The following is a 24,189-nucleotide window of genomic DNA, read 5'->3' as shown; positions in this document are numbered from 1 at the left end:
CACAGCATTGAACAGATGCAGAGGACTGGAGGCTCAATGGTAGAGAAGGTGTATCCAATAGACAAGGCCTTGAGTTCCATCTTCAGCACCAAAAAGGAAAAAAAAAATACTGCAGAGCCTATAGACAGCTGAAAGACAACTTCATCCCCAGCTGACTGAAAGGAATAAGGAAAGGAATCCCCCATCCCGGGCTGCAGGCTGCACAGGAAGGGAGGCAGGCTCCAACCACACAAGCTCTCCAGCATGCAGCCTCAGGGGGACATGGGCTTTGCATGATAAATGCACCATCACAGCTCTGAATCTCTGACCGGACCACAAAGGGCTTCCCAGGGGCCTGCTCCTCCCCACACCCACAGGATGGAGTCCCAGTTTCCACCCCCACCCCACTGTCAAACCATAATAGCATCGGGTTCTACTCTGTATGAGATGGCCCATCAAGCCGAGCTGCGAGAGTGGCGTTTCTTGAACTTTTTAGCAAGAGTCCCTGGAGCCATCCGTGGAAGCCTGTCTGTGGTCTCTGCGTAGTTTTGCTTGTATCTGCTCAGTGTTCGCGAAAAGACCAGGTGCAGAGACAACATGGTTGGCAGTATCTGCCCCAACCTCTGTGGAAGCTATCTCACATGAAGGTCTAGCCTTAGACTGGCTTTTCCTCACATGCCCCCAAACCTTAGAGGGAAGGCCAGCATGCAAGCTGTCTTCCCTCTTCTCTGCTGCCTTGCTGCCACCACACGCTGCTTACCCCAGAGCTCAGAATGACTTTGGCAGGATCTCAGTGCCAACCTTTGCCTGCGCTCAACTCTTCAGCCTCAAAACAGACAGTCTGGTCAATCCTGACCCCTCCACTCACCTAAACTAAATCTTTATGCTAAGGAGTCACAGGACAGAGTCTTGTTATGTTGCTCTGGCTGGTCGGGAATCTATTCATCTAATCCCCCTGCCTCAGCCTTCTGAGGAGATGCATCTACAGAGGTGCTCTCTGGCTCAAACTGATCATTTTCCACAGCTTTATTGGGATACAATTGCCATGCAAGCATGCATGTGGTGAACATACATACATACAGGTAAGCATGCATGTGGTGCACATACACATATACAGGTAAGCACACGTAAGTACAAAATATAAAAATCTTTGAAAACAGCACTTATTAAAAGGGGACATTTTTGATAAGCTGTGGTACACACATGCCACACATCTCCATGATCAAGACACATCTCCATGGTCAAGAGTAGAGCACACTCTCCCCCACCTGCCCCTGCCTGACCTCCCGACCCCAGAACCCCAGCAACCAACAAGCTGCTTTCCCCAGCTACAGATGGCTCTGCATGTCCTAGAGCACCTGAGTGTGTTTTCTGTCTGGCTTCTTGCACTCAATGAACTATTCACCCTCCCTGTTAAATAAACACACCTGCTGCTCCTGTCTTCTGAAAAATCAAGCAAACTGATTTTAAGGTTTTTTTGCTTTGTTTTGGGTTTGGTGTTGTTTTTGTTTTGTTTTTGAGACAGGGTCTCTCCATGCAGCCCTGCTTGGCCAGGAGCTTGATATATAAACCAGATTGGCCTTGAACTCACAGAAATTCACCTCCTCTGCCTTGTGAGGGCTGGGATCGAAGGTGTATAAAGGTGTATCCTGTCCCAATTTTAAGTTGTGCTGAGATAATCCATATAATAAAACATGGACCCATTTAAAGTATAAAATTAAATACATTTTAGTATATCTGTAGCGTTTTATCAAACACAACTGAAACTTGATTTTTAGAATATTTCCATCACCCACAAAAGAAACCCTACTAAGCAGTCAGTACCTAGTCCGACCTTGGCTGGCCCCTGGAGACAACTGATCTGCATCTTGTCTTGATGATCAGCCAGTCGTGGAGATTTCGTGTAACTGAGATCATTCAGTGTGTGGCTTCTGTGTCTGGATCCTTCCCCTTGGCATCAAGGCTTCCAGGCTCAGCCACACTGCAGTATGAATGCAGCATCCCTCTTGAAACCTCTGTGTGCACATCTACTAACTCCCATGGGTAGCAGCAGCTCCTGCTGCTTTTACTGAGCACCTCGCTCTGTGCCAGGAGCCACAGTACGATCCTGTGGCTACCTCCTTATTAGCTGCAATTTAAACAGTTTAAGAAACAGAGCTTCAGGAAGGTTGAGAGCTTGCTGGGACCTGAGCCTGAGCAGTCCAGTTGCAGACCCTTTTCAAAAGCCCTGTGCCAGGACATAGCAGTGTGGCTGAAATGTTCAGCACACACAGACTGAGGCAATAAGGAGGATTCTGAAAAGCACAGGTGCTGGCATAGCTTTCCTTTAGCATCCACGGGAGTGGGCTGCAAATCCCTGTGGGCACCAACCACTAAGGTTGCCTTATGTGACCCATGCACATCCTCTGTGTGCCTTTCACCAACACCAGTGGCCTGATGGCCTAAAGCAGTGCCACCATGGTGTAGTCACTTCTACTGCACTACTTGGTTGCACAAATAGAAGAGTCCACACATGCTCGTTACAAACACACCTGTATCATGTGTCCTACGGTCTGGATCTGGAGCACTCCCCAGAGGTTCCAGCCTTGGGAATTATGGGAGGAAAGCGGTGTATCCTCAGAAAAGACATCGAGACTCTTATCTCTTCCTGTCTCTCTTTCATCAATTCCTAGCCACCATGAAGTGAACAGGCCTCTTCCAACACATGGTCCCAGCTGCTATGTTCTGTGCCACCACGCTCAAAGAAACATAACAAGTGACCATTCCCTTTCCATGGGCATGAACCCCAAAAGATCTTTTTCTTTTCTAAATAAATAAATAACTTTATTATTTTAGGAGTGTTTTGCCTACATGTGCGTATGTGCACAGTGTGAATGTGTGCTGCCCAAGGTCAGAGGAGGGCATCAAATCCCATGGAACCGAAGTTACAGACAGCAACATGGGAGCTTGGAATGAAACCCAGGTCCTCCACAGGACAAGTGCTCATAATTGCTGAGTCCACTTCTCAAGACCCCAATCCTTTTTCTTCCCTAAACTGATTTTCTCACGTGTTTTATATAGTAGTAGCACAAAGTTAACTAATACGAGAGGCCTATTAGTATACTGGATATACTGAAAATACACTTTTTATTAAAAAATATAACTTTTTCCTGATTAAATTTGTTCTTTGACAATTTCATACATGTATATAATATATTCTGGTTAGTCTATCTAACTCTTTAAAAAAAAAAAACCTTACATTTACCTATTGTTTTGTATGGAGGTGTCACCGTGTACATGTGGAGGTGAAAGGACAACTCGCAGAAGTCAGTCTTCCTCTACTCCGTGGGTCTCAGGACTCTTACTTAGGGAGGCTTAGTGGCAAGTACCTGCTGAGCCATCTCACCACTCTATCCTTAAGCTTTCTTGCTTTCTTCCTTTTTTATCTCTCCCAATGTAACTTTCAGTTTTTTTTTAAATAGGTTCGAAGGATGGTAAGAGTAAAATAATAATAAAATGTCTGTAAAGCCATAAGCTGGTTTATAATTACACCCATATAGACCTAGTGAAAATTTTCCATCTCAGCTGACAATGCTCCCTCCAAGAGCCAAAAACAATCACACAAAAGTTCCAATACTAGATATAAGAAGCCCTCCTTTGAGTTGTTGGTCAGGGTTGCCCAAGAGACTCCCAAATGGCTCCTGCTCCTGTCTTTGGTTGACCCTGTGCCCTAGAGATGAAAGGTAAGTGCTAACCTAACGCTGAAGACGTCATGCACCTCAGAGAGAGGCCTGGGAACTCTGAGCTGGAGCTGACCTGAGGCCTCCATCCTGATGACTAGCTTTCACAGAGCCTTAAGATCCCAGGCAAACTTCCAAAGGAGGGAGGCAACCAACAGCCCTACCCAGACATGAGACCACTGAATCACAACGGTGATAAGCATGATACAGTAGTAACCCTAATGGTACAGAGTGGCACACGGGAAACTAACTGCTCTCTCCTTGGACATAGGACCCATTCTACAGGAAGAAAGCATGTCCGGTACTGGGAATGAAGCCGACTACTCGGGGCATGGGAAGGCATGCATCTTGGAATAGGACCTACAACTGCTACTTTCCCAAGTCCCTAAGCCAGCTAAGTCTCTCACTATGTGTTAAGTATCTGTCCTTATACCCACAGATAGGTATTATCCCTCATCAAGGAACTCCTCATTACACCTGACAGACACCATCACAGAAACTCAGAACTGATCAAACGTTATGTAGTCTTGTCCCAGTGGAGACATTTCCAACAGTATTCCTGCACCTCAGGGACCACTTTGGAAGAGGATCCTGGAAAGGCTTTAGGAGCCAGAGGAATAAGGAGTCTCACCAACATGACTACCTAAATGTGAGCTGAACAAGAAAAATGACAGTAGGCTCACAGGACTGGATCGGGAGAGCCCGGGGAGGCATCTCTCCTACATGAAGAACCACAGGAGACCAAGGAATATAATAAGAGTGAGCAAAAATGAGCCAGGCAGTGGTGGTGCACACCTTTAATCCCAGATCTTGGGAGGCAGAGGCAGGTGGATTTCTGAGTTTGAGGCCAGCCTGGTCTACAGAGTGAGCTCCAGGACAGCCAGGGTTATACAGAGAAACTCTGTCTCAAAAAAAAAAAAAAAAAAAAAAAAAAAAAAAAGAGTGAGCAAAAAAGGTCTTTCCCAGGAGAAAGAACAACTGGTTATCCAATACCAAATAGCCCTGAAAAAAAGACATACAAGTAACATTATATAGACTTTATATAGACTGGGCAGTTTGTATTTAGTAGTGTGTGTGTGTGCATATGTGTGCACATGCATATGTATATGTGTGAAAGAGGGCAAGGAGGGGTACAATGGAGGGGCTGGGGAGGAAGAAAGGGAAGGGGGAAATGATGTAATTATATTACAAGCTCAGAAAATAAATAATAAAAATAGGTTAAATCCAAGGGTGAGGAATTTACAAGAATGGAGGGTCAGCCATGCCTACTTCCCAAAGATCTTTATAAATCAAATTCATACCATAAGACATAAGAAATACATGGCCTGAGTTCAAGCCCAAAGATAAAGTACTAACTGAACAAGGTCTACAGTTCAACTCAAACTACAAGCATTCTGTTTTCCTTGTACCTGTTTAGTCAGATTTGAATTTACAGTGTGTGTGTGTGTGTGTGTGTGCGCGCGCACACGCACGCGTGCTCACATGTGCATGCTTGCAGAAATCCAAGGATGATTTACAAGAATCAGTTCTCTTCTTCTACTATGTAGATTCCAGAGTTAGCCCCAGGCTTGGTAGCAAGTGTCTACCTGCTGAGCCATCCTGCCAGCCTCATATTAGAACTTTAAGGTGGATAGCTTTAGAGGCATTTATATTACACATACCATATTACATTTGTTACTCAGCTGGCTAAGTTAAGCAGAATCATGGGCAAACCTCAAAGTAAACCCTTACATTTGCGGTCAACTGAGTGTCAAGACAATTCAACAGGAGAAACAGTCTTTTTCAACAAAAGATGTGAGACTAATTAGATACTAACATATCTAACAGCTCATAGAGGAGAGCGGCGTGTGGTGTACGGTAGTGTATGCCTTTAATCCCAGTGGTCAGGAGGTAGACACAAATAGGTCTCCATTATTTCAAGACCAGCCTGGTCTATATAGCAAATTCCAGGCCAGAGCTACATAGTGAGACCCTATATGAAAAAGAAAGAAAGAAAGAAAGAAAGAAAGAAAGAAAGAAAGAAAGAAAGAAAGGAAGGAAGGAAGGAAGGAAGGAAGGAAGGAAGGGAGAAAATAAAGAAAATAAGAGAAAAGAAAAGCGAGGAAGGAAGGGACAAGGACCATGGGAACTGGGGCATTTACCTACCTGGTGGTTTGAACTACAATGGCCCCCACAGGCTCACAGATTTAATATTTGGTTCCTGGCAGGTGGAGTGTTTGATAAGGATTAGAAGGTGTGACCTTGCTGGAGGAGCTATCACTGGGAGTGTCTTTAAGGTTGAGCCAGGGCAAATTCCAATCTCTCTGCTTCCATCTTACAGATAATATAGAAGCTCCCAACTACTCCTCCAGTGCCATGTGTGCCTGCCAGCCACCATGCTCCCCACCATGATGGTCATGGACTAACTCTTCAAAACTGTAAGCAAACCTCCAACTAAATGCTTTCATTTATAAGTTGTCCTGGTCATGGTGCCTCTGCACAGCAACAGAAAAGTAACTAAGACAACTAGCATGCACAAAACCCTTGGTCCCATCCTCAGCAGTACAAAGGTAGGTAGGTAGGTAGGTAGGTAGGTAGGTAGGTAGGTAGGTAGATAGATAGATAGATAGGATGATCTAAAAATAAGACCAAAAGTTAAGGGGCTGGAGAAGAGCTGGCTCGGCAGTTAAAAACACTGATCTTCTAGAGGACCCAGGTTCTACTCCCAGCACTCACATGGTGGCTCAGAACCATCTGTGGCCCTAGCTCCAGAGGACCTGACACCTTCCTTTGGCTTCCGCAGGCACCAGGCATGCATGTGGTGCACAGACATGCATGCAGTAAAAACACCCAGATACAAAAAGAAAAGAAAAACCACAACGAGAGACCATAGTAATAATCCACCACCAAGATGGCTAGAAAATATAAGACAATAACAAGTGTTGACAAATATGTCAAGAAACTGCAGTCTTTCTGAAGTTAATGGGAAACGGCATGATGGTTCTTTAAAACATAAATATAGAATTACCTACAACTTCACAGTTTTACTTCGAGGTGTATACCCCAAAGAATTAACAGCAGGTGTTCAAACAAATGTTAGCACAAATGTTCATAGCAGTCCTACTTACAAAGACAAAAGACAGAAACAGTCCAAATGCCCATCAAGTAATGAATGGACACACATAAAATGCAGATCTATACAACTGACTATATTCCATTGTCAAAAATATAAGTATGTGGTTGGGGGTATAGCTCAATGGTTACAGCACTTGCCCATCATACGTAAGTCATACAAAAATCCACCCCCAGTCACATATATTCACAGAGTAAGAGAGTGAGTGTTGAGATACACTACAAAATAAATAAACCTTAAAAGCATTAAGTTTAAGAAGCCAGACCACATACTAGATTACCACTTACATGAACTGTCCATAGCAGGCCCAGGCCCAGAAGCAGAGAGCAGATCGGTGGTTCTTAGGAACCACAGAAGGCCAGGAACGAGCAGGTGCTCATAGGTTTGACATTTTCTTTTAGAGATGATGAAAAAGTTCTGAATCTGACAGTAGCTGTGACTCAGTCACTTTGCAGGTGTTCTGACAGCCCTGGACTCTACACTTGAAATGGAAGCACACTGCCCAAGTCCCGACAGGCTGCAGAGGACCAGAGGGTGGGGACAGAGTGAGGGCTTCAGTCCACACAAGCTCTGTTTACCAGGACAGAATGACACCCCCGACCTTTGCTCACATTCCAGCCCCTGAAAGACTGAGAAGGACTGAGAAGGGAAGGGCAAGACAGCAAGCTAAAGGTGCAGGCCTGGATGGAGTCCCAAGGCAGGAAGACATACTCACTTCTGTAGATTGGCCATCTGCTTCACAGCTTCCACGGCTCCAGGGAGAGGCTCAAGTTCAAAGAAGAAATCCTTTGACTCCCAGATGCTGATCGCCTTCTCCTGAGAAGCCAACAAAGCAGGTCACCTCCAGGCTCCCACGCCTCATGCCTCCTCTCAGAAACAGACACAGCTGGGTGGGACTGCTGCTGCTGGGTAGAGAGTTCAAGGTGCCCTATACTCACCCCAGGCCTGCTTCCTGAGGAATCTTACGAGTTACCATGTGTTGGGTCCCTCTATAGGGAAGGGGGTGACTTCTGTTGGGGCCCAGCAGAGACAAGCCAAGGTGTCTGCTCTGGGAGAGCTACCTGATGTCCTCGGGTTGGGGATAGTCCTAGGCTTGCTAGAACTCAGTGGGAATTCAGAGAAAGCTGGGTTGAAACCTGATGGAACCTGCAGACTCTGAAGTCTACATGGTCTACAAGGATAGGAATATGGGGAGCTGGAAAAGGGCAGCGAGGAGAGTGCTGAGTTCCTCATCACACAATCAGAACAGCTCTGCTCTTGCTGGTGTATGTGCTAAAGTACCAACACGTTATTTTATCTTATTAAGACAGGATCTCTTGGTGTAGCTCTTGCTATCCTAGAACTCTCTATGGAGACCAGGCTGGGCTCAAACTCAGAGATCCACCTGTTTCTGCACCCCTCCCCCCCCACAAGGATTTTGTGGCTTGTAAAATTTGAAAGCCAATAATCCAGACTCTGTGCAAGGCATGGTGGCCCATGTTGGTCAAAGCCAGTCTAAACAATAAAATAAAAACTCTGTCTCAAAATACAACCCTGTCTTAAAAGAAACACACTCCTTTTAGGTATAGGAAAACTGATGTCACACAGAAAAAAACGGTAGCTGAGTAAGGCTCCCCTTTCTACCATGTACTAGTAGGCCAGAACTCCCATTCCCAGTGCCAGACCTCTCCCGGGGCCAGGCAAGAGGCAGACAGACATCTCAGCCCCTGAGAAGGGAGCTGCTCGGCACTGCACATGTGTGCAGTACAGGAAATACCACTGCCTGGGTAAGAGAGCACCATACCTCTGTCAACTACATGGGCGAACAGTTCCATCCTTACAACCTACAAGGACCAAGGGTTGCTGGTCCACAATTTAAGCATGGCCGCTTAGGGGTAACACCATTAGGACTTGAACTCACATTTGGAGGTAGTGTGACCCTTGTTGTGGGTCAACTCTGGGCTGGCCACCACCCCCCTGGAGCTTCTCTCCAACAGCATGAAGACAAGACCCACCCATCCCTCCCAACACCAAGCCTACAGAGTCAGCTTCCCAGCTCTCCGTCCTCCTGTCGCTGCGAAGCACTGGCAGAGGAAATCCCCCTCTCTGGGCTCAGTCCCTGTCCTAACAACTGAGGATTCTAAGTCAGCTGAGACGAGCTTTTCTTGCTGCCTTTGCCCGTTTCCCTCCAAGGGTATTGTGGCGGCCACAGGGAATGAAGACAAAGGTACAACTGGCCCTCAGGAGCCATGGAGTCACCATCCACGGATTCAAACAATCACAGAAAATAGTGAGTGAGAATTACTGTCTGAACTGAACATTTACACAGGCCTTTTCTGTGTCATTTCTCCTTCTCTTCAATATCCCAAACCATCTCCACAGTATTTACACTGCCCTCCACAGTGTAAGCCACCTAGAGAAGGCCGAGCTGCATACAATCACATAGATCATACACAAACACCATACTGCTTTACATGACATAGTTTTGAGCATCTGTAGATTTTGGTATCCTTAGGGTCCAGGAAGCCTCAATACCAAGGGGCAAGAATACAAATTTGAAAGTGGCCACATCTACTATACCTAGACTGTTTGGTATAACCACAGATATTTAGACAACCAGGCTACGGGGAGGCTCTGGATGTTCTTCAGTGAGCTGAGGCTTGGGAAAGGAATGAGCGGAAACCAGTAGGTTTCTCCCGTCCCTGCAGCCCTTCCTGCCACACACTTTCTCATTTTGCAGTTGGAAGTCAGGAATTAGTCCTTTTGGGCCTGGAATATCTATACAAGGGGCTACTGAGCCACTGCTACTTTCTTTGTTGTTTTATGGTACTAAGAAAACCCAGGGCCTCACGCATCCTAGGCAAACACTACTGGTAAGCTAAACCCCTAAACCTTCATTGTATTCTCCTTTCCCTTCTCTTCCTCCATCTCTATCTCTTCTTCCTCCTTTTCCTCCTCCTCTCTATGGTACGGTTTGAAACAAGTCAGCTTGCAGAGTCTGGGTAGATTTCATTTTATCCCATTAGTATATTCCCGGGGCTGGAGAGACGGCTCAGAGGTTAAGAGTACTTGTTGCTCTTGCAGAGGACCTGGGTTCAGTCCTAGCACCTACATGGTAACTCCAGTTCTAAGGCTTTGGATACCTTTTTCTGACCTTTTGTACACCAGGACTGTACACAATGCACATGTGTATATAAAAGCAAAACACCCACACACATAAAACTAAATTTAATATATTCCTACAAGGAAACTATGTCCCCCAAATTCAAATGTTGGTCAGCCATCTGTAAGTGAACCCTATGCAGTGCAGCAGTTGATTGCTGAGGTGACAGAGCATTTCCTTAGGTTTAAAGCTTTCATAGGTCTCAGCACGGGAGAGATCAGCTATCTGGGCTCTGTGGAGATGCTTGCAGCAGTACCATCTGTGAATGAACAGAAATGATACCCCATGTCCCCTTTAAATACCTGTCCCTCAGTAAACCAAATTACTGTGGAGGTACCTTCTTTATCATGTAGGGGCCTGGGAGCTGGGGGTGCAGAGCTGCAGTGCTAGGACAGAACCCTAGAGTCTTGTACTAGCTAGACAATCCTCTACCATTGAGCTGTATTACCACCCACCCCCGTACTGTATTGAAATCAAAAGAGAAAGCAGAACAGAGAACAGGGCAGTAGGGTGGTTGGAGAGAATTGTGTGGAGCAGGCAGACGTGTTGCTGGGGCTTGAATCCCATCTGCGCTCCTTACTACCCCGTGATGTGATGATGGCAGGATGGCAGGTCTCCTTGTGTGCAAGGAGGAAACAGGAGCATCTTCCCACAGCAAGATAAGGGAATGGAGAGAGTGCTGAGTGAAGTCCTGAGGCAATGTGCTGTCACTGACATAGGCAGAGCTGTGTCAGCACCCCAGAACCTCAGACCCATGAAGGAAGGGCAAAGCCCCACCCCCATCCCCTGGCATGAAGAAGCCTTCCTCTGGTCCAAGTATAGAATTTGACAGTATATGCAGAGAATGGCCACTCTAGCTTTCCCCCTTGAATGTTTCCCCCCTGCAGACTGCCTCCCCTGTTTCGTTACACCTCTGTCCCCATCCCTGCCCATCCGTATACACCCGCCTTTCTGTTGATCCCTACAAACACCCTGGGCTTCCAAGAGTGCTGTGGTTTCTCCAGAAAAGAGCCCAGCTCTCTGTGTGTCTTTTTCTTCATGACCTCACTGCCTTCAGTCCTGGAAGACTGTGAAGAACGAGATGTTACAAACCTGATAAGTTAAAAAACAAAAACAAAAAACACTCCTCTGACCATCAAGCACTATAGCCCCTAGACAACCAAGTGAGAAACGCTGGAGTTTCTAAGTTTATGCTGAGCAAATCCCCCTATTCCTTTCATAGAATAGTTTAAGTCTCCAAATTACACTTTACCAAAAAGCCTGGATCTCTGTCTAGCCATGAGGGATGGGAAGGTTGGGGGAGTGGTGCCCAAGGTCTTACCAAAAACCTTACACTGGTCAAGAGGGAAGTTTCACTCTTCCCAGTCCGACTCCCCATGTGACACTCTGCAAGTCACATTCTCTAGCATACAGTATCACTCAAAGTTATGCTTCCATGGGGTAAAAGAGGATGGCAAAGACACTCCTGTCAATTTCATTGGGAGGGATAGCCATGTCTGGGTAAGAGACTGAGAATGCTCGGTTTTGTTTTTTGTTTTTGTTTGTTTTTAATGTAACCAATTATCTGAGGCCAAACACACCAAGAATTTAAAATTCAAGCCCAGCATGGCTTGCAGTCTCAGCTTCTTGAGAGACTATAAAACAGGAGGATCAAAAATTTAGGCCTCCCTAGGCTACACAGTGAATTAGTTCAAGGGCAGCCTAGGGAAGCTAGTGAGAATGAAGGACAAAGTACAAAGTAAGAGGATGGGAGATGTAGGTCAGTGGTTGGGAGCCTGTCTAGTCTACAGAGGTCTGGGTTCAATCTCCAATATTTAGAAGAAGTGGATACTGAAGGGCAGCGGCAGGAGAGAGGAAGAGAGGGGAAAAGGGAGTCCAGCTGGGAAGGGGGATTAAGGAGATAGCTGGAAACCCAGCAACAGCTGAATGGTTGGTCCCTCTAGCCCTGTAGCCCTAGTCCTCCCAGGATCCGTGTGGTACCAAAGAACCCGCCAAAGGTCATTGGAGGAGTCGAGCTGGCTTGGGGCTGGACAGCTGCGGCCTCAGTTTCCCCTCCCCGCGGGGCACGGCTGCGGGGCCGGCTGGTGCTCACGCTTAGCCCAGGCTGTAGCCGTCCGTACTGCTCCGACACCCAGAAGCCGCGCCGGTCCTCCAGCGCCACGAAGGGCAGGTCGGGGAAACGCGCGCGGAACTTCCGGAGGAAGCCGCCCTCAAAGTCCGCCAGCACGCCGTCCATGTCCACCAGCACCCGCAGGGCGCGGCTGCTCGCCCGGCTCCGCTCGGCCCGTAGCGGGGCACCGCGGGGACGCGCACAGCAGCCGCGCAGCCTATGCATCGCCCCGCTCCTCGCCCGGGGCCCGCGGCAGACGCAGCCTCCACCGCGGACACGGACGCGCAGGCTCCGGCCCAGAGCGAGGCCGGCGCGCAGCCCCGCCGCCCTTAAAGGGACATGCGCCCAGAGAAGGTGAGCGCGACGTGGGTGCTGATCGCCCTGGGACATCCAGTCCCAGGTTACAGCCGCCTGTGAAAGCCAGACTGGAGCACTCTTCCTACTGAGGCAGTGGTGGATGGAGGAGCTCACCACCGGAGGAACAAATCCTTAGGTATTTATTGAGCGCTTACTTCGTTGAGCTCTGAGCCCAACAAAGTTCCAGCCATCCCGGATTATGGGTACAGGTTTTTAAACAGCTTGTCATTCCCAAGTATAGACAGGGAGGATTTCAGGTTTTAGGTACAGGTAAAGGCAGATACACCTGCTGTGTGTGATCCTCTTTGTTCATAGATGCTGAATGTTTGCAACCATAACCTTATAAAATTTAAAGCTATCAGAGGTGTAACCTTCAAATCTATAAAGGTTCTAAAAAAAACAGATGCTCTGTGTCCATCCTAACATCACTGGATTCAATAGTGAATCTCCAAATATGTCTGTAAATTTGTTACTGTGCTTCATGTTATTAAAAAAAAAGGAATTAGTAGGTAGAAAAAATATTTTAAAGGATGCAAACATGAAGGTATTTTTGGTAAAGAAAGGTCTCTGTATGTTAAATCTTGGTCCTTCCTGATCTAGATTCCCAGCACCCTGCTGGCTGCTCACAATCCTCTCAACTCTGAACACAGGGGATGCATACAGCACCCTCTGCTGGCCTCCATGGGCACATGTGGTGCACAGACATACATATTGCCAAAACGTGGGGAGAGAGAGAGAGAGAGGGAGGGAGGGAGGGAGGGAAAGAGAGACAGACGGATACACAGGATGTTTGTAAAGATTTTTTAAAAAGACTCTGTCCTAAAGAGAAGAGGGATGGCTGGATGTTTCCAAAATAAGAAAGATAAAGACAAAGCTAGAAAGCTCATGTCCCAAAAGGCCAAGCAAGTTACATGGGAGGACCAGACAATCTGTTGTGAGATTATGTTTTCTGGAAATGACAGAAAAACTTCCATAATAATATGGCTGCCTAAATAAGACCACAACAAGGAACCACCACTGATAGACATGCTAACATGGAAGAGAGACAGTGCTCACAACAGTCTGTAGCTTCAGTTTCTGGAGATTCAACACCTTCTTCTGGCCCCCTCAGGCACCAGGCAAGTGTGTTATACCCATACATACATTCAGGAAAAATAAATATCTTTAAAGAAACTCACCCTCCTTGTCATCTATGAACTTCATTCTCTAAGTTCATGAGACAAGAATCTAGAGGCACTGACTCAGTAAAAGCTTTGTGACTATTGTGGACGCCCGATTCGCCAGCAAGGAAGACACCACAACAGGATTCTTCTGCACAGGTTTATTGGAAGAGCTTGATAGCGAAGCCAAAAGACCCCAGCCCCAAAACTGGCGCTGCTTATATAGGCCTAGGAGTGGCGTGTCTATACCTGATTGGTTGTGCTTTCAGTGCCTCATTTACATTCCCCGGGATGGGCTTTGATTTGGTGAGAAACCCTTATGCACATGCGCACAATGGTTGTTTACCTGAACTTACGGGCGGTGGCCAGCGGTGGCCAGCGCCATCTTGTAATGGCGTATGTGACTTCCCACAACTATGAGCTGCTGGAACCCTATCCTGAGGTAAGCCCACCGGGGCTAGAGGGCTTGGCACAGTCAAGGGTCTTCCTAGTTCACAAGGTTTTCAAGGCAGTGAACAAGAGCTGGGGAGAAGAGGCTCTTCCTGTGGGGCTCCCTGAAAGTTGGGCAGGGAGCAGCAGGGTTGAGTTTTCAAGAGCCAGACAAAGCTGGACCTTTTATTAATGCAGCTGTGTGAGTTGTCCATGCACCTCTAACTAACCCCTCACCCTTATGCGTGGTGGTAATCTGAGTAAACTCATCGGTTCACCAAGCTAGTCTTGGGTGGAATTTTTTCTTTGGTCTATCATATCTCTCCAGGAAAAGTCACACAGCACAATCCATAAAACATGCCACTTCAACTGGGCTTGGCTGGCCAGATCAAGTAGCACAGTCACCCTGAGCTTCAAAAATGGTAGAACGAAAAGAAGTGGGACAGTTGCATGTTGTCTGGGGTGACTCCCACTGCAGTGTTGGTAATCTTCAAAATCCTGACCAGAGTGACCGTCTTTCAGCAATTTGTCATTTAGTGTCCCTGTGCCAGCCTGCAGCAGGAAAGACCATCTTTCCTGGGACAGTGTTTGCTGAGCCCAGCAGGATGCTGGGCTAAGCTGTGCTGGGCTGGAGTGATGCACACAGCGCATCACTTTCCCAGAGTCTGGTTTGTCTGTTTCACATTTGCTGAGCCTGTAGTCACTCACATCTGCTGTGTTAAGACAAGCTTAGGTTTGCATTAATACTGCTGCAGGTTACAACTGTACCTCAGGAGACAGAACGCGCTGCCTAATGTCTAAGTCCTGATCCAATTCCTAGCACCACACAGATGAGATATAGTGAAGTACATCTGTATTCCTGGTGTGTGTCTGTAGACAGCACTACATAAAATTGAAGCTTAAGCCGGGTAGTGGTGGTGCACACCTTTAATCCCAGCACTTGGAAGGCAGAGGCAGCAGATTTCTGAGTTCGAGGCCAGCCTGGTCTACAGAGTGAGTTCCAGGACAACCAGGGCTATACAGAGAAACCCTGTCTCGAAAAACCAAACCAAACAAAACAAACAAAAATGGAGCTTAAGGGTTTGGGACTTTTTCATGGTCCTACAATTAAATCTTATTAATTAGACTCATTTATTTTGCCAAGTGGAACTTGATTTTTTTTTTCTTCAGTCTGCCTGTGCCCTTTTTATTTAGGGTGAACAGTGTCTCAAGAAAGTCATAGGACACACCAACACCTGCCTGAAGGAATCACAGAAGGTGCAGTGCCTTTAGACTTACCGTATCAGGACACTCCTAGCCTAGAGCAGGGAAACAATGCAGATTTAAACAATTCAGTGATAAGGGTGAATCATCAAAGGCAGTGCCATCTTGTTCTGACTCCATGTGGGGATTTTAAAACAATTCTCAGCCCTCTATACCCAGAACAGTCATATCTACCTTGGCAATGCAATTGAGATTTCTGACAGATGGACCATGGTCCAGATCACTAACCAAAATAATGTTTCTACAAATTTAAACTAAAGCAACTGAAGAAGGTACAAGTCAAAAGTGACCATCGCATTACATGTAAAATAGTTCCTATGATCTGCCAGAAACGGATGCTTCAAGGTTACTCTGACCTTCGTTTAACTTCGAGGTAAATTATGATCTTAGTGGTTTTGCCTTTCAAAACATTGTATTCCTGAGCTTTGGCAACAGGAAACATGGAGGCATGAGCCTATTTTTGGTTGCTGGCTAATAAAGGACTCATACTTTTAATTGGCTTAATCAGTGTGGTTGTCTGTATCTTTCTCAAGTAGATTATTACAAGAGGAATCTGATGTGTCATATCTTTTGGCTAAAGAGTTCAGAATAGGAGTGCTTTGGACAAGATTGGCTCTAGTGACTCATATTATAGGACTCATGTCTTTGTCTCTGTATTTTGAGATACTATTGACTCTTGGTACCACCAGGTTTTTCCATTTGAAGAATCAATTAACCACGGTTCAAAAGTATTCTTTAAATGTTTCTTCTGAGACAGGGATGGTGGTTCCTGCCTTTAACCTCAGCATTGAGGTAGAGCATAGGCAGGCAGACCTCTCTGAGTTCTAGGCCAGCCTGGTCTACAAATTAAGTTCCAGGCCAGTCCGAGCTGCAGTGAGACACAGTCTCAAAAATAAATGATCAAATAAATAAATGATAGACAAATAAGTTTTCCATTTGTAGTGGACATATGTGTACTTTTCCTTACACCATACACTGTAACATCTGTTGACAGCAATTACATTGTATTGTTATTAAATGTAACTAGGGATGGATGGAAGTCTGAGGGAGGATGTGCATCTCTCAGACTCAAACACTTCAGCATCTTATATTGTACTGCCCAAAGTAACTTCCTTTTGTCCTAGTGTTAGCTCAGCCAACCACTTCCCACCCCCGGGCCAACCACATTCTCTGTGCAGACGATTCTCACGCTGCCACATCTGTAGCTTCCAGAGGTAGAGGTCTGTTGTTTTACAACATAAAACAAACTGCTTTTAATCAGTTGACCTGAAACCTTTAAAACATTCACACACACACAGCCTGCCTCTAGTACAATGTTAATTGTGGGTTTTGACCTTATAAACCCTAACCCTGCCTTGGTTTGGGGCTACGAGTTCTTTGTGAGCAGAAACCTCTCAGGAGCCAGGACTCCCATTGGCCTTACACATGTGGTCTGTAAGTGCTAGGTCTGGTGTTCTAGTCACACTTCTTGAGAGAATTAGGGCTTGGGGGGAATTCCCACAAGCCCATACTGCCCCTGCCTCTTCTGGGATTACCTGCTTGCCTTTTCAAGCCACACAGTGAACCTGCACACATTACCAAGTGCTTTGCTTCTTAACAGCTGTACACATCTAATAGATTATTACATGTGCTACAGAGAAGCAAGGTTTCCCTAGTGTACTATAGTTTAGCAGAAATGGTGGTGGTATGTTCTTTTCTGAAACAGCAAGCTTGTTTGGGTCTTAGGAATTTTGCTGTAATTATGACTCCTCTGGCCCTGCCAGTCGTTCTGGAACACAACTCTCCTGCCTGGCTCTAAACAGAAACAGATGGTTGTTGTCCAGGTCAGGATATATAAGCAGTAAACAAGGCCACCTGCTACCCAACCCTGTAACTTCTACCCTGTCCTGGGTCTCATCCCTGGGGAAGGTTGCTTTCATCACATGTCTGGACCTTAAAGTTGCCATTCTCAGAACTGGAGAGATGGTTAAGAGCATTGCCTGCTCTTCCGGAGGACCAGGGTTCAATTCCCAGCACTTACATGGCAGCTCGAAACTCTCTGTTACTCAGGTTCCAGTGGATCTAACTCTCACACAGATATGCAGGCAAAATACCAGTGTACATAACTTTTTAAAATTTAAAATAAATATCTTTTTCTGTATCCACCTGGCCCCTCAGAGCCAACGATCTTTACCTTCCTGAAAAAGAAGCCTGGAAATGGGGACAGGGCTAGTTAATGAGGACTAGACTGCCTCAAAGACTCAAACATTTTTGAACCCCACACTCACAGTGCTGACGGAGCACAAGGGGCAATACTGGCTAACTAATGCCTGGATGATCAGCTGCCAGGAAACGTATGAGAACCTGCACATTCACCTGGAAGTACTGTGTACCTCAGACCTCAAGACCCAGTGTTGTTGGTCTAGACCATCAAGACCATGACTGCATCAGTTGTGGGGGAGGTATTCTCTAACCAATTAGCCCCTGAATGCTGGGTATTTCACCAATGGTGGCAGCTTTGTGAAAGAGAAAGGATATCTTTCGGGGTACTCCATGGTCAACTTGATTTTCATCATTGACTTGAAATATCTGCCAAAGGCATAACTTCTTACTGACCTGGGCCCTGCTACTACAGCTGAGGTGTATGTCAATATACACACGGACTCTTAAATATGCCTTCCACCCTCCACATACATGAGCCTTATAGAGCAAAAAGTGCCTAACTAACTCAGAAAGAAAAGATATAACCCGTGGCAAAGAAATCCTTGAATTCATGCCGGGAGTGGTATCCAGGCACTCGAAGGTGAAGGCAGAGGCAGGCAGGTTTCTGTGAGTTTGAGGTCTGCCTGGTCTACATAGTGAGTTCCAAGACAGCCGGAGCAATATTGTGAGACCTTGTCTCAAACAAACAAAACCAAGGCAAACATAAGAAGAAATCCTTGAACTCTTAGATGCTGTATGTCACCTAAAGAGGTGGCAGTTGTATGCTTTGGAGGGCATCAAGGGAAGAAACTAAAGAAGACTGAGAAGTGAAGCTTGCACCTTCAAGGGAGCAGTAGAACCTAGAGCTGTGCCTTATGCACTGATTTAGGCCAGTGGCAGAATGGGAGCCTAGCTACTCACATCCTTAACACTCAGTATCAGACTGAAAGTGGAATCTGTCTCCCACATGGATGGTGGGGATTTGAAAATGGCTAATTCCTGAGGCCATAGTCTCAGGTCTTGTCAGTTACACCAGAAGACCCACCTTATCTGGGAAGCTCATAAAGGCCTATTAAGCTGACTTTTGTACATCCTTTGACTCTCCAGCACAGCCCAGGTGGTATACAATGTGAAATGTGTATCCAAAATAACCTGAGTTGGGGACCTAATGTCTCTTCAAGGGTACAGAGTGTTGGAGAAACCCCATTTGAAAACACAGTTGTGGACTTCACTAAGTGTCCCCCGGTTGGGGACCAGTTGTTGCCAGTTGCTTGGGTATCAGGTCTCGCCCTGCTAGTCACATAGGGTTCTCCCCTTGTCCTTTATGGACTCCTGCCTCCCCTTATCAGAGCATACAGGGGTTGGGCAACATTACCCTGAGACAACAAATGCAGGCTCTTGGCTCATCCCTGACTACTCTATACCATCCAAGCAGGGAGTGGTTGCCCACCCGCTTGACCACAGATGAAGATGCTATATGAGCAAAAGAATGGGATGTCCAACCCCTAAAGTCCCTTTGACCATAGTAATGCCCGGTCAACTTATAGAGAACCATATGTGGGTCTATATTGGGAACAAGATAGAGGTTTACTGGTGAGTACGTGTGCAAAGAGTTCTTGTTATGACTAGATATGCCACTAGTACTGGTGTTTCTGCCCCCTTTGGAGCTGTGGTTCATTGACCACTTGGAAGGATGAAGATAAAGCAGTATTCCTCCAGAGGGTAGTGCCATCTCCAACTGTAAACCAGGAACCTATAATCTGGTTAAATATCCTTGTTGGTGACCGTTTCCTGTCACCAACCCACCAATTCCTCAGCTCCAAAACCTACGAATCCCTGAGCACAAACTCTCACCAGTCTTTGAGTTTGGCTTGAAATCTCACTAATCCTCACCGTGGAAATCTTTACCCTGGAAAACTCCTTCCCCATGAAACTCTGTATAAGCCTGTCTCCTCACCAATTCCCTGCTGCTTCTCCCAGGAGAGGCAGCACCCTCTGTTATCTCTCCCAATCTCTTGAGTGACGTTTGATGTGCCATGTGACTTTGTGGCATTCCTTGGCTCCAGACTGCCAGGATAACTTTCCCTTCAGCTGTCACACTTACACACAAGCAACCTCTCCCCTCAGAGCTGTAATACTTCCATTGGAGAAGTCTTTCCGGAGCTGTAACACATTCATTGGCATTGCCCCCTCGGAACTGCAACACTTGTATTAGGGAAAACTTGCCCCTTAGAGCGGTAACACTAACACCCTGGATCCCGGTTGCTTTCAAGAGTCTCCCTCTAAAGCCTCATTGCCTGAGGCCTTTCATTCATCTTATGAAGTGATACAAAGTAACCTTTTTCTCATCTTTGCTACAGCACTAGAAATCCTAGGAAAGAAATTAGTTCCGAGCCAAGCAGGAACCTAAAGTGTGCTGTGCTATCTATCAGAACCCCTTAGCCTTAGATTACCGAGCTTGCTTCAGAGGGAAAGTTTAACCTGAGTTTAACTGTTACAGATAGATGATGGTCATATAAGAAACCAAAGATGGAATGAGAAAAATCACTGCTTCAGTCTAGACCTGGGGAGCCTGGAAATCCGAGGAATTGCTTGGTGTTTAATTTTCAGCTTTAGAATTCAAAACCTTCCTAATGTTACACTTTGACTTGGGAAACTGTCCAGCACTAAGCTGTTAGTTCTCAGGCATTGTGTATGTTCAGAAATGAGCACAACCTCAGATACAGAAGGGTTTCTGGTCGTTAGATAAAAGCCACCATTCCTAGGAACTTATAAAACGAGTTCCCCATCCTTCAAAAGGAGTCATTTTCCCTTGCCTTTGGAAGAAAGTATGGCTCTCTAGTGACATGTTCCGGAAGTGGCAATGGAGCCGTGTCGGAAGTATGTGGCTAGGTTTAAAATAATGTTCAGTCATTCTAAGCAAAACTGGGCCCAGAAATTTTGTGCTTAAGTGTTATTCTTTCCTTTCTTCGTTATTTCCATTTAACATGAGACGAGATTTCCCAAGTGCACTACAATGAAAGGCGAGGGAGGGGACCTGACTTCCGGCGACTAGCGGAACTGTTTCCATGGAGACAGGAGGGGGTGCCTCAGCCAGGTAAGATCTCGCGGCGCTTGGCCGGCGGAAGTGACACAACCTGCCTCCAGGCTTTAGTGGGTCGCCGGGCCCCTCCTCCTAGAGCAGTCGCTTTTTCCCGCGCGAGCTTACCTCTGTTGCTCGGGCCACCAGCGGGGGGAAACATGGCGTCTGCTCTGGAGCAGTTCGTGAACAGTGTCCGACAGCTCTCAGCTCAAGGTGAGGCCTGGGCCGCAGAGCTGGCCCGGTATGCCCTGGCACCGGTGCGGATTTGGGACCGCCCTTCGCTCTCTAGCCTCTCCCCCTGGACCTGCTCAAGCCTTGGTGCTTAGGGTAGGAGCGCACGGCCGAGGGGAGCAGTCCTCGTGCTGTCGTGCGCCGTCGTCCTTGCCGTCGCCTTCCCCTGCCTCGGGCCCCGGAGACTTTCCTTCCCCTCCCCCTCCAGCACCCCCCCTCCGGGCCCCAGCCACGGGGCGCCGCTTGACAGTTTGGGGGCGTGACTTCCGGTAGGGGCATTCCGGAGCACCCATTGGTCCCTTGGCCATCACTGCTTTTTGGTGATTGGTCTAGCGTCCTGTCCGTCCTGCCGGTCTGCCCCCCCGCCCCCACCAGGCCCTTCTAGCGGCTGGAGGGGAGTCTTTTCTAGGCTCCTTGGCTAGAAGGCGTGAGTCTTGGCTGGCCAGCGGCGCACGCTCGGAATCCTCCGCCCCTATTTTGGTCGAACCGAGCTCCAAGGGAGCTTTCAGTAGTCGGACTACATCTCTAGGGCGTACAGTTGTTACTTTATTTCCCCCCCTTAATTTGCATACCGTCTGGTCCATTCATCTCGTCACTTGAACACACCCATAATCTTGAGCCAGAAGAATGTGACCTCTCTTTAATAGAGTTAAGGGAATGGAGTGGAGAAAGCATGTTAGAAATGCTTTTGACATGTGGAAATTCCGTGAGGTTAGGCTCGTTTCTTCATCTGTAGAAAAAGAGAGGTATGAGGTGTGTCCGGGTAGTTGTCCACCTAACTCTTGTAAGGTTTAAATGATGACACCATGCAAAATAAATGGTAATTCTCGTTTTCCTTGTCAGTGATAGACTTAAGCTCACAGGCCAGATAGACACCTGTGAGTGATTTTTTTTTTTCTTTAAATAAGTCATTCATCCATACGATACAGGTAGGACTAGTTAAGTAAGGAGTGAGCATAGGCGTGCACTCCTTTAGTCCCCTAACTCTGGAGGCTGAGTTAGGTGGATCTCTTGAGTTCAAGGCCAGCCAGCATTACACAATGAGAACCTTGTCTCTAAATAAGTTAATTAAGTGGAGCTGGAGAACAGCTCTCAGCATGTACTACTCTTTCAGAGGACCAGAGTTCAGTTCCTGGCATTGTTAGTGGACACCCAACCCCTTGTAACACCAGCTTCAAGGGACCCAAAACCTAACATCCTCTTCTGTCTCTTCACGCACCTTCACTTACATGCACATAACCACATACAGACACAGAAAATTAAAATTAGACAATTACAGCACAGCCGTACAAATGGATTCCTATGCAGCTGTGGGAAGAAAAGTGCATATACTTTTTGCAAACTGAAAAGGAATCTGAGGTCATCATTAAATAGCAGAAAGATGCTTAATAGTGTACACAACACAGTGCCATCTATGTGAATAAATAGACTGCATGGCGCATGGGTGAGTATTCCTATTCATGTGGACTGTCTTTAGATCCTTAAGGTGTTCACTGGTAACACTGGGTTGCTTCTGAGAAAAGAATGAGGCTAGCTGGAGTATAGACTCTGGATGGGAGAGGGTTCTCTTTAGTTTTGTAGATTGTCTGTAAACATGCACTTGGTTTTTGTTTGCTTTGGAGGTAGGGTCTCACTGTGTAATCCTGCTGGCCTGGAATTTACAGAGACCCACCTGTCTTTTCTCCTAGCCACACTATAATGCCATTAAGTGGAACTTTTTTTTTTTTTTTTTTTTTTTTTAAAGATTTATTTATTTATTATATGTAAGTACACTGTAGCTGTCTTCAGACACTCCAGAAGAGGGCGTCAGATCTTGTTAGGGATGGTTGTGAGCCACCATGTGGTTGCTGGGAATTGAACTCAGGACCTTCAGAAGAACAGTCGGGTGCTCTTACCCGCTGAGCCATCTCACCAGCCCCTTTTTTTTTTTTTTTTTAGCAGTTTGGAGGCTAGTCAGTCCAAGGAGCTGTTGCTTAGCTGCTCAGTAGACCCTTACACGTGGATTCACTTTGAGTTACCTGGTCACCACAGTCTCTTGTAGTACATTGAGGGCACAGAGTAGGTGGATAGTGAGTCGTGGGGAATGAAATTATGGCGAGGGCAGAGAGAAGAGCCCAAGTTGATGAATGACCGGGAGGTGAGTCAGTAGAAACCAGTTATTAAGTTGGCTCTGGACACTGAGCTGGGGTGTTTGGATTTATTAAAGCCTAGAGTGTAATTTGATTGAGTTTGCATAATAAGAAGTAGAATTTGGAATAAACATATATACCATTTAGAAGATATGCCAAGTAGTCCATACAAGAAGTGATAATGTTCGGAATTAAGACGTGAAAGGGAGAGGAGTGGAGCTGAGGAACTTATGGCATAATGTAAGTCCTGTTTGGTTCTGAGAAAGACAGTGACAGTGATATGTAGACTTCTGGCTTTAGGAACTGCAGGCGCTTTCTGGAGCCCAGAGGGGATTGGGAGGTCTTGTGTTTCCTCTGACTAGCTTTGAGGCAGGGGCAAGTTGTTTGTTCTCATCCTAGTCTCAGAGGAAGACATAACAAATCATCCAAGCATTTGAGAAGGAAGTCTGGTTAGTGTTCTTTAGTTATTACCCTAACTGAATGCTAGTGTTCTGTTTTGCAGGGCAAATGACTCAGCTTTGTGAACTCATCAACAAGAGTGGAGAACTCCTTGCGAAGAACTTGTCCCATCTGGACACTGTGCTTGGGGCTTTAGATGTTCAAGAACACTCTTTGGGTGTCCTTGCTGTTCTGTAAGGGACATTTTCTTTTCTTTTGTAGGTTTGTGCTTATTACAGTCTGTGTTTTCTAGTGTGCGCATATGCTCCAGCAAATCGCAGCTTACTATTATATTGTGTTCAGTTCCATGTCTTTTGTTTGTTTGGAGACAGGATCTCTCTGTAGCCTGGCTCCCTGACTGTCGTGGAACTCACTTTGTAGACCAGGTTGACCTCAAACTAAAGAGATCCACCTGCCTCTGCCTCTGAGTGCTGGGATTAAAGGTGTACACTACTACACATGACACCAGTTTTATAATTTTTTGAAAGGTTTATGTGTATTTCATGTGTATGAGTATTTTGCTTGCATGTATTCATGTATACCACATGCATTTCTGGTGTGTTCAAAAGTCAGAAGAGGGTGTTGGATTCCCCTGAAACTGGAGTTATGAGTGGTTGTGAGCCACCATATGTGTACTGGGTCCTAACCCAGGCTCTCTGCAAGAGGAACAAGTTCTCTTAACTTCAGAGTGAATGATCCAGCTTGCAAATTTATCATTTTCATTCATTTATGTATGTACAAATTTGAATTTTTGAAATTTTTGTTGTTTTTTTTTTTTAAAGATTTATTTATTTTATGTATATATAAGTACACTATAGTTGTCTTCAGACACACCAGAAGAGGGCATCAGATCTCAT

The 24,189-nt window shown here is 46.3% G+C and overlaps 2 protein-coding genes across 10 annotated transcripts in view; one reads left to right on the top strand and one right to left on the bottom strand.

The window, feature by feature from the left end:
* Nt5m (5',3'-nucleotidase, mitochondrial) overlaps window positions 1-12,470 on the bottom strand; it is a 28,587-nt gene extending 16,117 nt beyond the window's left edge. For 2 of the 4 annotated variants that reach the window (XR_001779853.2, XR_003949204.1), the window contains exons 1-2: window positions 12,045-12,470; window positions 7,526-7,626 (exon numbers count right to left, since the gene is read on the bottom strand). Coding sequence is in view for 1 of the 4 variants with exons in the window: in NM_134029.2 (NP_598790.1) it covers window positions 7,526-7,626; window positions 12,045-12,287 (344 nt within the window). In the remaining 3 variants the exon portion in view is untranslated. Of the gene's footprint in view, window positions 1-7,525; window positions 7,627-11,932 lie in introns of all 4 variants that reach the window. The other 2 variants (XR_388314.4, NM_134029.2) reach the window with 2 other exon arrangements.
* The window catches only part of Cops3 (COP9 signalosome subunit 3), a 30,451-nt gene continuing 18,433 nt past the window's right edge, over window positions 12,172-24,189 (top strand). For 2 of the 6 annotated variants that reach the window (XR_003949446.1, XM_030246025.1), the window contains exons 1-3: window positions 12,336-12,416; window positions 20,445-20,549; window positions 23,397-23,526. Coding sequence is in view for 3 of the 6 variants with exons in the window: in XM_030246025.1 (XP_030101885.1) it covers window positions 23,402-23,526 (125 nt within the window). In the remaining 3 variants the exon portion in view is untranslated. Of the gene's footprint in view, window positions 12,556-20,444; window positions 20,550-20,601; window positions 20,748-23,396; window positions 23,527-24,189 lie in introns of those variants that run through there. The other 4 variants (XM_030246026.1, XM_030246027.1, XM_006533383.4 and 1 more) reach the window with 4 other exon arrangements.

This window comes from Mus musculus, chromosome 11, assembly GCF_000001635.26.
Source record: "Mus musculus strain C57BL/6J chromosome 11, GRCm38.p6 C57BL/6J".
In the NCBI taxonomy this organism is placed as follows: Eukaryota; Metazoa; Chordata; class Mammalia; order Rodentia; family Muridae; genus Mus; species Mus musculus.
This window is presented reverse-complemented; position numbering and strand designations above follow the sequence as displayed.